The 15773-nt window shown below is 38.2% G+C and overlaps 1 protein-coding gene across 1 annotated transcript in view; it reads right to left on the bottom strand.

The window, feature by feature from the left end:
- The window catches only part of LOC132821347 (vesicle-associated membrane protein 2-like), a 42347-nt gene extending 26952 nt beyond the window's left edge, over nt 1-15395 (bottom strand). Inside the window, exons 1-2 of the mRNA XM_060833931.1 lie at nt 15300-15395; nt 6570-6630 (exon numbers count right to left, since the gene is read on the bottom strand). Coding sequence (XP_060689914.1) covers nt 6570-6630; nt 15300-15395 — 157 coding nt within the window. The remainder of the gene's footprint in view (nt 1-6569; nt 6631-15299) is intronic.
- Nucleotides 15396-15773: the final 378 nt, after the last annotated feature.

Genomic DNA, 15773 nt, shown 5'->3' with positions numbered 1-15773 from the left:
TAAGGAATGATCTTTCTACTCAAGTATATGCTTAGTATCGTACATAGTACAGTTTATCACTCGCAGGTATAACATACAAATAAGCACTTTTGATTAAAGTTTTTTATTCTTTTCTACTTGTATTGCATGTGTTGTCCCACGTCTAATGCAGTGAAGCCAGATACTGGATGTGCTGGATTTTTACCCAGTATTTATCTGACTGTATTGGATGATTCATGTGTGGCTGGAACCCAACCCAGAAATCACACAACAGATGTATTGATATTTCAATCTGCAGCATTTGTTTTATGTTTGCTTTTCCCTTCTGGTATGTATTTTCCTTAATCATTATTTTGTTACTTATTCTAAACGTTTCTAAATGTTCTATTCTAAACAATTTCTATTTTTTGAATGAATACAATTGGCAATTTTACTTTGCAAATCTGCAAGGATGTTGGTACCATAAAGGAAATATCTACTAGCAAAGTAATTGAGTTTGGAGCTTCAGCATAATATTAGGACTCAATTTACCAGCTTTGGCATTACTCAAATTAATTATTTTTTTAAAAATTACCAGACAAATTTAGTAAAATCACTTATCCCAATTGTGTTTTTAAATAAGAAGTCTCAATATCTATATTTTCAAATGGGTAAATAAAACATCTAGTACTATTTGGAACCCAAGTAATAAGAGTGTTTCATGATTTAAATTCTGAGGCCAGATTCCTTCAATTAGATGCTAAAAGTTAGGGGATGACCGAATGAAGTATTGAAAATAATAAAAGGGAAACATGGAAATTTCCTTTGGTGGGAGAATTCAGAACAAGAGGTATTAATTATTTGATGGGATGTTGGTAGCACTAGTAAAACAAGCATTTGTTGCCCTGTCCCTAACTGCATTTAAGCTAAATGGTTTGGAATGGCCATTTCAGGGTCAAACACAGGCTGGAGTCACATTTATGCAAGGCAGGCATAAGATGTATTTTTATAGCATTCAATGATAGTTCCATGGTCACCAGTATTGAGACTAACTTTCAATTCCAGAATTATTCATTGAATATAAATTCTACCAGCTGCCAATATGGGATTTAAACACATGTCGCCAGGGTATTAGCCTGCGCTTTTCGATCATGAATGTAACAACACCACCATGTTACCATTTCTCTCTAATATCACAATCTTAAAATTACAGCAAGACATTTCTTAGATAGGACTAACTTAGGATATGGAGAGATTACAAATAAATGGCACTTAGGTAAAAATCGACCATGATTTAATTACATGGCGAATATGGCTCAAAGATTTTAATGATCTACTCCTTTCACCACCTTTCTTGAGCCCTCCACTGTCTATGATTGTCTGACATCTAGTACCTGTTGAAAATACATTTCCTCCAACTAAAATTGACAGGCCTGAAGCCATTGTCTTTGGTATTTGTGATAAATGGCGTTCCCTTATCATTGACTCCATCCCTCTCCCTACCAATACTCTGAGGCTAAATCAGGCTCTTGTAAACCTGTGCATCCTATTTGAGCACAAGATGAGTTTTTGGATTCCATATCTGTTCATGAACAAGACTGCAAACGTTCACCTCCTTAAGATCGCCTCTGTCCGACCTACCTCAGCTCATCTCTGTTTGAAATTCTCACAGTCTTTGAGATTCCAAAGTCACCTGGCCAGCCTTCTGTCTTGTACCCACTGTAATCCTAAGTTCCCCAACAATTCTAATACCCAAATTTTGACTTGCACTAAAGCTCCCCCATCTCCTCAGTGCTCAGGAACTTATATCATTTCTTCTATAGCAATGATTTGAATTTAAAAACCTCTCCACCTTTGGTCTTCCCCATCTCAGTCCCAAAACCTTCCAAGGCATCTGCACATCTTCACGTTCTTGCTCAATTTTAAACAATCAATGATTGATGATCTTGCTTTGAGCTGCCTGTACCTGAATCTTTGGTATTTCATCCCTAAATGTTGCCGTTACTTGAAGGTGCTCCTTCAATCTTTCAGTCACCTATCCTATCATCTCCTTATATGACTCCTATATTAAATTCAGTTTGATAACACACCTATTAAGCACCTTTGAATATTTTACAATGTTCAAGGGACCACATAAAGCAGTTTATTTCCCCAATGCATGATTCTATACTTTAAAATTAGAAATCATAAGAACTGATACTCCGGAAAAAAAAAGAGTTCAAAAATAGTGATTTGCAATTGCAAGCATTCTGATACTAACTTACAAAAAAATGAAGTCTAATTTCATGGCAGTATTGTCACAGTACTTGTGACAAAAGTGGAATCTAGCCCTGTATGCACCCATCATCTTTCGTTTTAATTCTGATAAACCAAAGTCACTTGTGCAAGGATGCGTTTCTAGAGGGTGATGATTAACAACATGTAACAAATGAGTAAGATTTAAAAATCTTCAGCCAAGTGTAATAATTCCATAGATGATTTGTCATGGTTCGTGATATCATTAGAAATTTGACATTAAACCTGGAGGGACGAAAAAGTTTCAGCCAATTGCTTACTTAGAGCATATTGAATTACAGTGATGCCATATAATATTGAAAGTTAATTGGATTCATTGATTAATTTATGGAGCGATTGTTTTGGCAATTCATCTAAAGTATACAATCCCCAGATCATCAGACTTCTTGACTGAGCAACCTGGTAGAGCAGTTGTTGGTTGGAGGGCTACCTTAAATCTCTTAACATATTCTGCAAGCTGAAACAATCCAGTGGGTAAATGCATTAGATAGAGTCATAGAGATGTACAGCATGGAAACAGACCCTTTGGTTCAACCCATCCATGCCGACCAGGTATCCGAACCCAATCTAGTCCCACCTGTCAGCACCCAGCCCATATCCCTCCAAACCCTTCCTATTCATATACTCATCCAAATGCATCTTAAATGTTGCAATTGTATCAGCCTCCACCACGTCCTCTGGCAGTTCATTCCATACATGTACCACACTCGGTATGAAAAAGTTGCCCCTTAGGTCTCTTTTATATCTTTCCCCTTCCACCCTAAACCTATGCCCTCTCGTCCTGGACTCTCTGACCCCAGGGAAAAGACTTTGTCTATTTACCCTATCCATGCCCCACATAATTTTGTAAACTTCTATAAGGTCATCCCTCAGCCTCTGACGCTCCAGGGAAAACAGCCCCAGCCTGTTCAGCCTCTCCCTATAGCTCACATCCTCCAACCCTGGCAACATCGTTGTAAATCTAAAGTCCTCAGCCTTACACAGGGTGGCCAGCCCTCCCTGAATGAAGCAGGAATCTACTGGATTTGGAATCAATCTCCAGTAGCTATACAGGAAATTTGAAAAGATATCAAGCAAAGAATGCCCATAATAGATACAGAAGCTCTGATCAGCTACATTCATGCTAAAAGCTGATTTAATTGCATTTGCAACATGACGATGTAAAATGTAAACCTACATTCATATTGTGCCCGGAGACATCACTGCACTGCTTGTTTTCCTACTGATACTGAGACCTGACCTTGAAGAGCAGAGGTAAAAGGAGAAGTAACTGAATTTTCACTTGGCTGGAAAATCCACACATACATATCATAGCACCTAACAAGTCTAGAATGCTTTAACACACTGAGAACCTTGAGACTTGAGCTAAGAGAATGCTGCCTCTGGGATTGAAAAATTAAATGTCTTTCCTCAGGGTGTGAGAATCCACTGTATGAAATTTTAACTCAATGGCTATCATCTCAACATAAATTGACCCAATATGGCAGTTTCACTCCCAGAGTCTTGGAATGTGGCTGACATAGAAAGTTAAAAAATTCACAAGAGGTGTAGGAAGTGGGCACGCATCTGAGGCTGAGGTTAAACTATGTTATTGCAGTAGAGTTGAAGAAGATTTAGCTTGAATTTGGCTGAGATTATATTTATCGTAAGTATCTTTGGGGTTTACTTGGAGGTCTAAAATAAAAAAGAAAGTTTCAGTTTTCTTTGAGTATTTAATAGTCTTTGACAACCTAATCATTTTATAAGTGGTAATGACAGTGGAAATGTGCTAGAAAATTAGAAAACCATATGAAAACAAAAGTGATAAGGATATAAAAATAACTTGTGGAGAATTAGCTTGAGTCAGACATAACTTGCTGTTTGTTCCCACCACAGTGTGAGAAGGTTTGCATTTAAACCAACCAACCAGCCAGCTGAACTGGGGAGAAAAAAAGTAAAGAAAGTGGAGAAGTTCAAGCTGCTCCACTATAAATCATGTGTTGTACTCAGCAGTCTGACAGCAGCACAGCTCTAGAGTGGTGTGGCTCTGTGACTGAAAGCTCTCTGCATAAAAAACAGGAAGTATTGGAAAACCTCTGCAAATCTGGAAGATTCCGTGGACAGAGAAACAGAGCTAATGCTGTAAGTCCAACATGATTCTTGTTCAGAACTCTCTGCATGTTCAAATAACCTAGAAAAAGTATCACCTAACTGGAATGAAAGATAGTGTCTTTACTTCTTTTATTAATATTGTCAATGTTTTAATCTAATATAGAAGGCACATTGCTAAAGACAAAAAGAATGGGTCTCTGTTTACTAGCTTTGTCCATTCTCACAATAGGAATGATGGCTTTATGAGAACAGGGTGAACTGACACGTTGACCAATGATATCACCCATGATCAGAGGAAATGACACTCCTTTAATGGCTTCACTTAAAAGTTGGTAATCTCAGCCACATAGAGTAGGGGAAGTTTCTTGATTTATGCCCTATTTGTGCTGAATAAGCTGATGCCAATTAAACATAAGAAATAGGAAAAGGAGCAGGCCAACTGGATCTTTGATCCTGCTTTGCCATTCAATAAGATCATGGCTGATCTTTTCCTGGACTCAGCTCTACTTACTTGTCTGCTCACCATAACCTTTAATTCCTTTACTGTTCAAAAATCTATCTTTGCCTTAAAAACAATGAGATAACCTTCAACTGCTTCACTCGGCAGGGAATTCCACACATCCACAACCCTTTGGGTGAAGAAGTTCCTCCTCAACTCAGTCCTGGATCTGCTCCACCTTATTGTGAGGCTATGCCCCTAGTTCTAGTTTCATCCATTTCTGCCTTGACTATTCCCCTCATAATTTTATATGTTTCTATAAGATCCCCTCTCATTCTTCTAAATTCAAATGAGTGTAGTCCCAATCCACTGAAGTTCAAGTAAAGTTCCATATTTAGTTCAAGTTGTTCTAAATAATGGAGTCAAAAAGTAGGAAGTAATGGGGAATAATGGCCCAGTGAAAAAAAGGGGAGTTACACACATGAGTAAACAAAAAAACAAGCTAGAGGAATTCCTAAAAGCTGACAGTCCCCTGGGCCCAATGGTTTTCACTCTCAGGTTTTAAAAGAGGTGGCCATTGAAATAGCAAATCTACTGAATCCCAGAATTCCCTAGATTCTAGCAAAATCTTCATGGATTTGAGAGCAGCACATGTGACCCTCCAATTCCAAAAAGAGGACAGATACAAAAACAGGAAAGTAGGTTGATTAGCTGAAAGATTTTAATGAGGAGGCAACCATCAGAGTGGAAAAGGAGGAAACTACTACACATAATGGATTGCAATTTTCCAAAATTAGATCTAACGTAAATTTCAGAGAGTTTCATGGAGGATAGTACTTTATGAGAGCTATGAATTTTCTCACACAATATTATGCTGCTCACCTCTTTATGTATGCATCACACATCTACAATACTGCTTTTGCACTATCTTTCTCTCACTGGTGAGTAGTGCACTCACTGTCAGGTCTGTCCCACTTCCTCAAAACCAGTGCCACATTTGAAGCCCATCTGTGCACCAGTTCGATACCTGGAATAGCGCTTCACTGTTCCAGTATGTGAAGAACTGACTCCAAGACATATGAAAATAAAGTGAGAACACAATTGTGTTCAGCTGTAATAACTTTCCCATAGTTCGCAAGCTCAGCTCCCACAGCAAATACATTAACATTGGATGAGGTCTGGAAGGTGACCAGCCCCATGGAATCAACATCCAAATTTGGATACAAATTGTCACCACTGAGAGGAAAGAAAATACATAGGAGGGGCACAAGAATGAGGAGTGAGAGTTATTGCCTCTAATCGGTAAGTCAAAGCACAATTCTCACAGTATCCTTCATTGACAAATCAGTTTTGCTCTCTGATCTTCTTTGATAATTTTACCATGCACATGAAAGATCAACACAAGAACATTTAACAATGGGATTACACCAATGTAACAAAATCTTGGTTTACTGCATGCCAAACAACAAATGTTTTGGCATTTGAGAGCTATATGTTATCAAAATTATTTGTTATAGAACAAGTCATTTTCTCATGATGGCGTCTGACAATGATAACATCAATTCTAGTTAAAGTGCTAAGTGTGGCATATAGAATAATGAAGATCAGATGGTTGAGATGGAATAGGGATGAAAAGTGGAATGGTAATCTTGTGAACGGAATTTGACATGGGGTGTTTGATAATTTTGAACATAAATTCTGCTTAAGTTGAAATGAATCATCACAAATTTATGTACTAAATGGTATTAATGCAAGCCTATATCTTCAGCTTTTTATATTCCCATACCTCTTTTAAGGATAACCCCACATGCTGCAACAAATATTGGTTTCCCAGTGATGCTCACATCCTGTGAAATAATAAAATAAATTGCTACTTGAGAAAACACTCCTCGCTTTGAAAAAAAACACCTGGTTGCTACAGCTTTTGCAACATCCCAAAGTGTTGCAAAATAATTATTTACTTAAATAACAATATATCCATCTCAACTCAATTACTATTTGAGTACCATAGAGATGTACTTATTTGGAAAATGATTCATTTCCATGAGTAGAAGGTTGTTTCTGAATAGGTGATGAAATGAGCTGGGTTTCACTTCCTTGTTTGCTTTCCCATGATGAATGATAATTGTGTGGTGCAGTGCAATTAAGACTAGCCTCAGCTATGATGCTCTCAAAGTCTAACCTCACGTCTGAAGAATGACCATCCAAATAAAAATGTTCTTCAGAACAATTCGATGTCTTTCGGAAAAGAATGGGAGAAAACTGGAGCAAGGTCTGGGGGATTTGAACAGTGGCATGGGGGAAAGAGAGGGCAAGATAGTAAAAGGATAACTCCATTGCTTCAGTGGCACTGTTATGACTGCATATCTGATAGCCATCTGGATGAGCATCTCCTCTTAGAGGCAGTAATCCTGCCCTCAATGGCACTGAATCCCTGGTGACAGGCAACAAACAGGCTGATAACCATTGAATTTTGGAGTGTTTCCAAAAACAGTTATAATAGGATTACTTCTGGTTTTCTAGCCTGGGGACAGGGCCGCCACTGCTATCATTAAATTCAACCAAATATGTAAGCAAATTCCAATTCTTCTATTATTTAATCATCCTATGTTAATAGGGCAATACAATGGAATGAAATCTGAAATAACTCCACGTAGGCTGGTAACCTATCGCCAAGTCACCCTTTATTTATAGTATATGACACTGATTCAGTTAGCTCAGAGCCAGCCCCTAGAGTAAACAGAATCCCTGACACTCCTGTTTATATCTGTCAGCCAGGGCTCCCTAATTGGAGCTGTTAATCTGGTCCAATCAGGGAATTCAGTCCACCTTGCTGACCTTGTTCTAATCACCGTTGCCAGGTCCAGTACACTTTCTATTTAGAGATATTTATAAAGCTGGAACCTACACAAGGCCTTAAGTGTCTTCGCAACTTATAAAGCAAACAAGACATGCGCAGAGACTAATGCAAGAGGCTTCTTTTTAGAAAGACAACACAACCATAAAAAAATATATACAGGTAGCATCAGCAGAAATACATCTACATAATATGTTCTGTGGTTTTATTGCTTTCAAAACAATCTTTCGAAAATAGACAATAGGTGCAGGAGTAGGCCATTCTGCCCTTCGAGCCTGCACCACCATTCAATATGATCATGGCTGATCATCTTTAATCAGTATCCTGTTCCTGCCCATTCTCCATAACCCTTGATTCCACTATCCTTGAGAGCTCTATCCAACTCTTTCTTAAACGAATCCAGAGACTGGGCCTCCACTGCCCTCTGGGGCAGAGCATTCCACACAGCCACCACTCTCTGGGTGAAGAAGTTTCTCCTCATCTCTGTCCTAAGTGGTCTACCCCCTATTTTTAAGCTATGTCCTCTGGTTCGGCACTCACCCATCAGCAGAAGCATGTTTCCTGCCTCCAGAGTGTCCAATCCTTTAATAATAATGATATTATGTATATTTGCATAGACGTTCTAAATTGAGAACTACTAGAATATAGATAGCTCATGGAGCAGTACTGCATGGACAAGTTTACAAAAGAAATCAGAGCTACTTTAAACACTTTCTTGTCCAGGCTTAGCTAAGCTTACGTTAACACAAGGAAAGCACTTCAGTGACAATGTTTCCAAATATAAAATCTGTTAAGGCATCACTGCAGAGATGATATGTCTGTAATTGAAAACTTCCCTCTTAGAATCTCTTTTGATGCCTTTGTATGATATATATGATAGCATTCCTTGTAAACCCTTAGCAACCTGCCAACTAACAATCTGAAGCATAAAGTCACATGACAATTTGATGAGCCAGTTACAGTTTGTCACAGAAAAACAATCATTGCTTATGTTGAAAACACAGTCGTATAAACACTGATGCATGATTGATGACATATTCAACAAGGATATGAAATATTAATAAATTCAATGGATCACTGGAAGGGAGAAACCAACAGTTTTGTCTGCACTAACAAAAATAATTTTATATAATTGATGGTGGCTGGCAAAAATAATAAAACAGTGCAGCAGTCACTCAGCAATGCAGTGTCCTTTGTAGATAAGAATGATGCCCTGGTTGAGGTCAGAGTAGAGTTATTGCTTGTGATGAAGACCACATTCAGAATATACCAGATAATCATGGGGCAAGGGACAAGAAACCCCCTTATATATGGTCGTATAAATCTTTTCTTAAATGATTCCAAATTGCTTTGCCTTGGTGATTCTTTTTGATAAGTTGTTTATTTTGAAGTAAAATTAATTTCCAGATATCAGTCATAAAATTTGTCTTTTATTGGTTTAGGCCAATGTCCTCTAGCATATTCTTAATAGTTAACTTAAAGCAAATTTCTAGAATTATATGCTATCTTATTTATCATTTGTATACTATCATTTATACGATCACTTCACAGTTATCTTTTATCCAGGCTGCAAATTTTCTTCAGTTCGTCCTCATAACTCAGGCCTAGACATAATCAGGCTTGTCATTCTTTGCCCTGGCTGCAGTGTTTGAATTTCTCCCTGGTTTCTTAGCAACCAGAAATGGATGCTACAATGAACAATATCTGACCGGACATTGTACAATTTTTTTCACTGTTTCCTCTGTCTTATACTCTCCAGTTTCAGCATTGTAGTTCAGCATGAAACTGGCTTGTTCATAGCTGCTCTAAATTTTATTCAGTATATTTGGCATTGAAGCTACTAAGCATTGAAAATCACTTCAGCTTCATTCTTAGCTATTTCAAATCCTGGAATAAACAGTTGCTTATTCTTCCTCAAGTGGAGTGCTTTATATTCATCTGCATCAAATTTAACCGGTCATTAGTATTTAGGTTTATTCTGTTGTGCTCATTTGGTGTGTAATTATTAAACAGTAACACTACAAACAGAGTGGCCTATTCAGTCTCTCGGAGCTGTTCAGCTCTTCAATTGGGTCATTGCTGATCATTGCTCCATATTCTTTAAACGGTGACCAAATTACTGTTTAGAATTCTTTCAATAACAGGTTTTTCACTGGTTTTTAAACTGTTTTCATCAAGAGCTGCAAGCCTCTTAACATAAATATATATTTGTCTTGGGGTGGCAACACAATGTTAACATCAGCATTACCCTACTGTCAGAATGAGATGTTTGCTGCATCTAAAACTGCCTGAAGATTCACACAGCCATTACAAAGCTGTCAGATCTGGGAATGTCAAAGATGACAAACTGCCTCCTGTAAACAGAGGAACTTCAGCTACCACGGCCATGGACTGACCCATTTTTATCATTGTACATCCTGTTACAGAGCCTGTTAGTTGGCATTTGGGAGATGTGGTATGCTAATGGGACTGGATAAACATGCATGTACCCTTGAGCTGTTGTTGAGGGGCAAGCAAAGTGACAGCTTGAATATAACATTTTATTTACTGTATTGTGTGCAATTCGATAGATGCTGACAATTATTTAAAAGAAAGGAATTCCCGGGCACCAACACCATAAAATCAAATGTCAAAATTTCACTTTATGACATTTTTACTCTAACAAATTAATTAAAATCAATCTAACTCAAATATTATTAAACATGAAATTAATTCTTCAAATACAAAAGGTCAGTTTCACTTTAAACAGTCAATGCAGCAGAGATACATTGTACAAAAGCACAATTACCCTTCCTGAGCATATATGGCATTAAACTCATCTACTCAGTCCTATAGACTGCTCTATTTTTCAGGTCTCAGTACAGCTGATTTCTACAGGCTCCAAAAAGCCAATCTTTCTCATCCTCCCAGCCTTGCTTTTGGTCTCTTTAAGCTACCAGCCACTTTCCATTTCAACTGTCGTACACCTAGGTTCACAGTCCCTGCCCTGTTCTCAGTGACTTTTCTCTGCTTTTACACCAGGATCTGTGTCTGTGGATACAAATTTCTTCTCCCTGAGATGACAAGAGTAATGATAACCATGATGACTTATTCAGGTGAGAATCAGATTCTCACCGTTGAGACAATCTGTCACAATTAAATTGCTCAGCCTGAGATGACAAGATCCAAATCAGGGTCAGGAAGCCGATAAACATGTGTCTGTAACTTGTTGAGTCTGATCTTTTTTGACAATGCATCCCAACTATGAGCTGCAAATTCCTCCATGATGCCAAGCTATAATAGAAATTGAGCAAGTGGGGAATTGCTCATTGGCAGCCTCTCAGTCTCAACAGTTGCAGTGTTGCTTTGAGAACCCCACTGATGGGGCAAGTATATCCCTGGATGTAGGTTAGCTCACTTAGCTGGAAGGTTTGTTTTCAGATGTTTCATCACCATGCTAGTAAACATGTTCGGTGACCCTCTGGACGAAGCACTGGTGGTGTTGCCTGCTTTCTATTTATGTGTTTGGTTTCTTTGGGAAGGTGATGTAATTTCCTGTGGTGATGTCATTTCCTATGGTGATGTCATTTTCTGTTCTTTTTCTCGGGGGGTGGTAAATATTACTCATGTAATCTGTGAAAACAGAACCGATTTTGTCACCTGCCCCATGTGCATATCACATGCCCTGGCACCTCAACTGGACTTTTTACTCTCAGTGTTCCTAACATTCACTGAGGTTAGGGACACCTGCAAAAACTAACCTCCAGACAATGAGACCATCTGCATTCACCCACTTTCTTGATTACGAATTGTACCAAGGTGTGGTGATTGCAAAATAACACATCCTTTTTCTGGCTGAAAATGCTCCACACCTTTCATATCAGATCACTTCGCCCATTCCTAATGGAAAAATACAGCAAAGAGGCAGTGATGTAATGGTAACATCAGTAGACTAGAAATCTAGGTTAATGCTCTGCACCATGGGTTTAACTCCCACCATGACAGATGGTGAAATTCGATTAAAATCTGGAATTAAAAGCTAGCCTAATAGCAACCATTCTCATTTTTAAAAAGCATGTGGTTCAACAATGCCTTTCAGGGAGGGAAATCTGCCATCCTTAACTGGTGTGGCATATATGCGACTCCAGATTCACAGAAGTATGGTTGCCTCCTAGCTGCCCCGTGAATGGCTTAGAAAGCCATTTAGTCCAAGGACAATTCTAAATGGGCAACAAAAACTTGCCTTTACACCATTGTACAACACAATAAAAAAACTCAAAAAAGAGAATAAAAAGCTAATTAAGTAAAAGATAAATGGAGTTTTATGTCCCACCATTGTGTACTTAATTCCTGTGGAATATAGTATATTTGATTAGCACCACTAAATGGCTCCTGTACTCTGGCCAATTTAGAGATGAAAGAAACTTGTAAAGAACCTTGGAAACAACTTGGCATCAAAACTTCATTTTTCCAATTTAGTTGGCATTATACATTTAAAATGCTCAAAATCTAATGTATTACTAAATATAAAATTATTGAAAATAACAATAAATTTCTGAATATTTTACCAGCTTTGTTCAGCAAAGTCAATACTCCTTTGTACATTTTGGTAAAAGACATTATAAATGAAAAACAGTGCCTTTTTTTCCCCAAAACACTAGGCTAGTATCAGCCCTGGAGAAGAAAAATATAGTATGATCATATTTGCAGATACATCTGATAAAGCAGCTAACTAACAGACAAATACTAGTCAACTGATGCATCTTGTCCTGCAATAGGTAGCGTCCTTGCCTCTGAACTAAGATTTCTGTGTTCAGGTCCTACACCAGGAGTTGATAGCCAAGAAAGGGTCATTAATAGATGACCAAACAAGTTAAATATGCTAATATCAGAACATCTATCGCCGCAGACTACAACACGCATGTAAAAGTACATGTTTCCACAGTAACTCAGATTCCCTGTTTGAACTGTAATATCCCGCCACCACCCAATTAATTGATTAGTCACAGCAGTTGTTATAATTGGAGAAATTTGATAATAATTTCAAGACATTGACCAATATTCAGGGATGGCAGTGTTGTAATGTTTGAACTTAAAATTAAACAGTGATATAAATAAATTGCTTTTTGTACTCTTATAATACCCTCAGCAGAACTATATTTCTTAATGAGATTTGGGCATCACTAGCAGGTTTACTAATTATTGCGAATCCTTTGTTGCCCTTCGAAGGTGGTGGTGAGTTGTTCTCTTGACTTACTGCAGTCCATTTGGCGTAGATAGATCCATGATGCTGTTAGGAAGAGAGTTCCAGGACCTTGTCCCAGTGACAGTAAAGGAACAGTGATATATTTCTCAGTCAAGATGGTGAGTGGCTTCGAGGAGAACTTGCAGATGGTGGTTCCCATGCATCTGCTGCTTTTGTCCTTCTATATTGAATTGATAGTGTGTTGGAAAATGCTGTACAAGAATCTTTGATAAATTTCTGCATTATATCTTGTATTTAATACACACTGCTGCTATTGAGCATTGGTGGTGGAGGGAATGAATGCTTGTGGATGTGGTACCAATTAAGCTAACTGCTTTGTCCATGATAGTGTCAAGCTTTTTGAATGTTGTTGGAGTTTCGCTTAAGGTTAGCAGCATCCGAGGAGCAGGAGAATCGATGTTTCAGGCCAGAGCTCTTCATCAGGAAGGCTCTGGCCCGAAACGTCGATTATGCTGCTCCTCGGATGCTGCCTGACCTGCTGTGCTTTTCCAGCAACACACTCTTGACTCTGATCTCTAGCATCTGTAGATCTCACTTTCTCCTTGGAGTTGCACTTATCCAAGCGAGTGGGTTGTGCTCCATCATACTCCTGTTTTTGCCTTGTAGACAGTGGACAGGTTTTGGGAAGTCAGGAGGAGAATTATTCTCTACAGGATTTCTAGTTTCTGAACTGCTCTTGTAACCATAGAATTTCCATGGCTGGTTCAGCTTTGGTTTCAGGTCAATAGTCACCTTGAGGATATTAATAGTGGGCCTCCCCAAGAGCAGAAAGCAAACTAGATCATTAATGGGGTCAGATTATTTTCAACAATACAAAGTCTTAAATCGGGCATGTTCTATGGTTCTATATATGTTCCATAAATAACATTTCGGGTAAGCAAGCAGGAAATATTTTTTGAGATGTTTTACCATTGATACACAATTTCAAAGGAGTCACTGGGCATTGGTGACTGACTGAGTAAAACTTTATTTTATGGTGGAAATCCACAGTTACTTTTGGGAGAAGATAACTTTCATTTTATAATTCTTATCCCTGTTTTCAAATCCTGTCATGGTCTCGGTCTTCCCTTTCACTGTTATCTCCTCCAGCCTCACAACCTTTCTAATTTGGCTTCTTCTGCATCCATGAAAATGGCTCCTCCATTGGTTCCTACTCCCTGGAATTCCCTCTCTGAGCCTCTCTATGTCTCAACTTCACTTTCCACATTAAAGACCCTCCTTAAAGCCTCCTTTGGTCAAACTTTTGGCCAAGTGATGTAATGCCCTGCCTAATGTGACCTGGTGTTACATTTGCTGTTTGGAACCACTTTGAGACATATTGTTTTGATACAGGTTATAAATAAAGACAAGTTGCTGTGAAGTTAAAAATACAAATAATTCTTGTGACAAAATTGAAGAACATGTTGAATTAACCTTTGAACATCAATGGAAAAGCACTGATTATAAGCAGCAGCTTGGTGAGGTTCTGCATATCCGTTTGGGAATAATTAAGTACAGCGCTTGACATTTTGATCAGGACAGAAATCCACATGCTCCAGCCATCATGCGTCAGATACACTAACAGAAGAAGGATGCGCATCCTGAACTAAGCATACTTAAGGACTGAATCATTCCACTTACTACGCAGAACTGTTTCAACTTGCTTACCTACTGGGCCACATGTCTTGGCCAGAGAAACCAATTCCCTTTTTCCATTTACAGCACTGTGGAGCATCTTAATGAAAGAACTACAAATGTGATTCACAACATGTAACTCGCTGTGGGCTTAAACGTGTTTGTCAAAATATTGTTTCTGATTCAAATTATTAAAAGCTAAGAATACACCAAGAAAATAGGAGGTGTCCAAAAATCTGTCAGGAACCCAGCAAATTTCCTTGGAGATGCAGCACAGAGGAAATACATCTACACCAGGTCTTTTATTCATCCTGGTAAATGTTTTCTCATTTTTCATTATATTTCCATAGTTCCAGGAAAATAGCCCAACAATGTTTAATTATACAAAATTCGGAGATGTAAGATTAAGCATGGTTATATGTGAGTGTTCTACTCTTATTGTGAGTTTTGTTATTTTTGTGACAATGTTCTTCCTGCCAGAGTTGATTGTTATTTATCAATCTGTACCAATCAAATTTTGTGTTATACATCATCAATTTAGCCATCGTGATTGAATAGACCAAATGAATTTGAATGTATGCATTTGACCATTTTACTGTGTATATTTTAGAGTTAAATGTGTTATCAATTCAGAGATGTATTATATTTTCAAGCTGACTCCACTTCCCTCTCTGCTTCAATGTTACTGCATTATTCCCTGTTTTGCTTCTATCCACAGATTACTCTATGTTATATCTGCTACACATTGCATCGTGTCATCAAAGATAACTGTGCACCTTGCTAAGATTACAGAGCCTTACCTTTTTATTGATCTGCTGAACATCGGAAATTCTGAACATCTCAATTGTAAGTTCCACCAGAAGTTTGGTGAAACCATGAGCAGCATCTCTGTTCATGCTCTGTTTAGATATAGGTACCCCTGATGCCCTAGGAATCAGCATACTGTTTGCTCAGAATGATGAAGTGGTGCAAAATGAAGACATTATGATTGCTGCTAGCATATAGAGTATCTACTTGGTCCCACCCTTTGAAACCATCATCACATTATAGATTGTGAACTGTTGACTGTCTTAGATGTTGAGTTGTTAATACCTCAAATGATCACAGTCATGGCTATAAATGAGGCCCTCTACTTCAGAAAATCTGATAGATGGTAAAAATACAGCACCCTTCCATAATCTCACCTTGTTACAATGGGGAGAGAAATAAAACAATGCTCCTTTTGCTGATGTGTTTTCCACACTAATGCTCAGTGGATTGAAGTACAGTCAGTG

Source organism: Hemiscyllium ocellatum, chromosome 13 (assembly GCF_020745735.1).
Source record: "Hemiscyllium ocellatum isolate sHemOce1 chromosome 13, sHemOce1.pat.X.cur, whole genome shotgun sequence".
Lineage (NCBI taxonomy): Eukaryota > Metazoa > Chordata > Chondrichthyes > Orectolobiformes > Hemiscylliidae > Hemiscyllium > Hemiscyllium ocellatum.
Note: the sequence above shows the minus strand (reverse complement) of the source record. Positions and strands in the feature narration are given on the sequence as shown.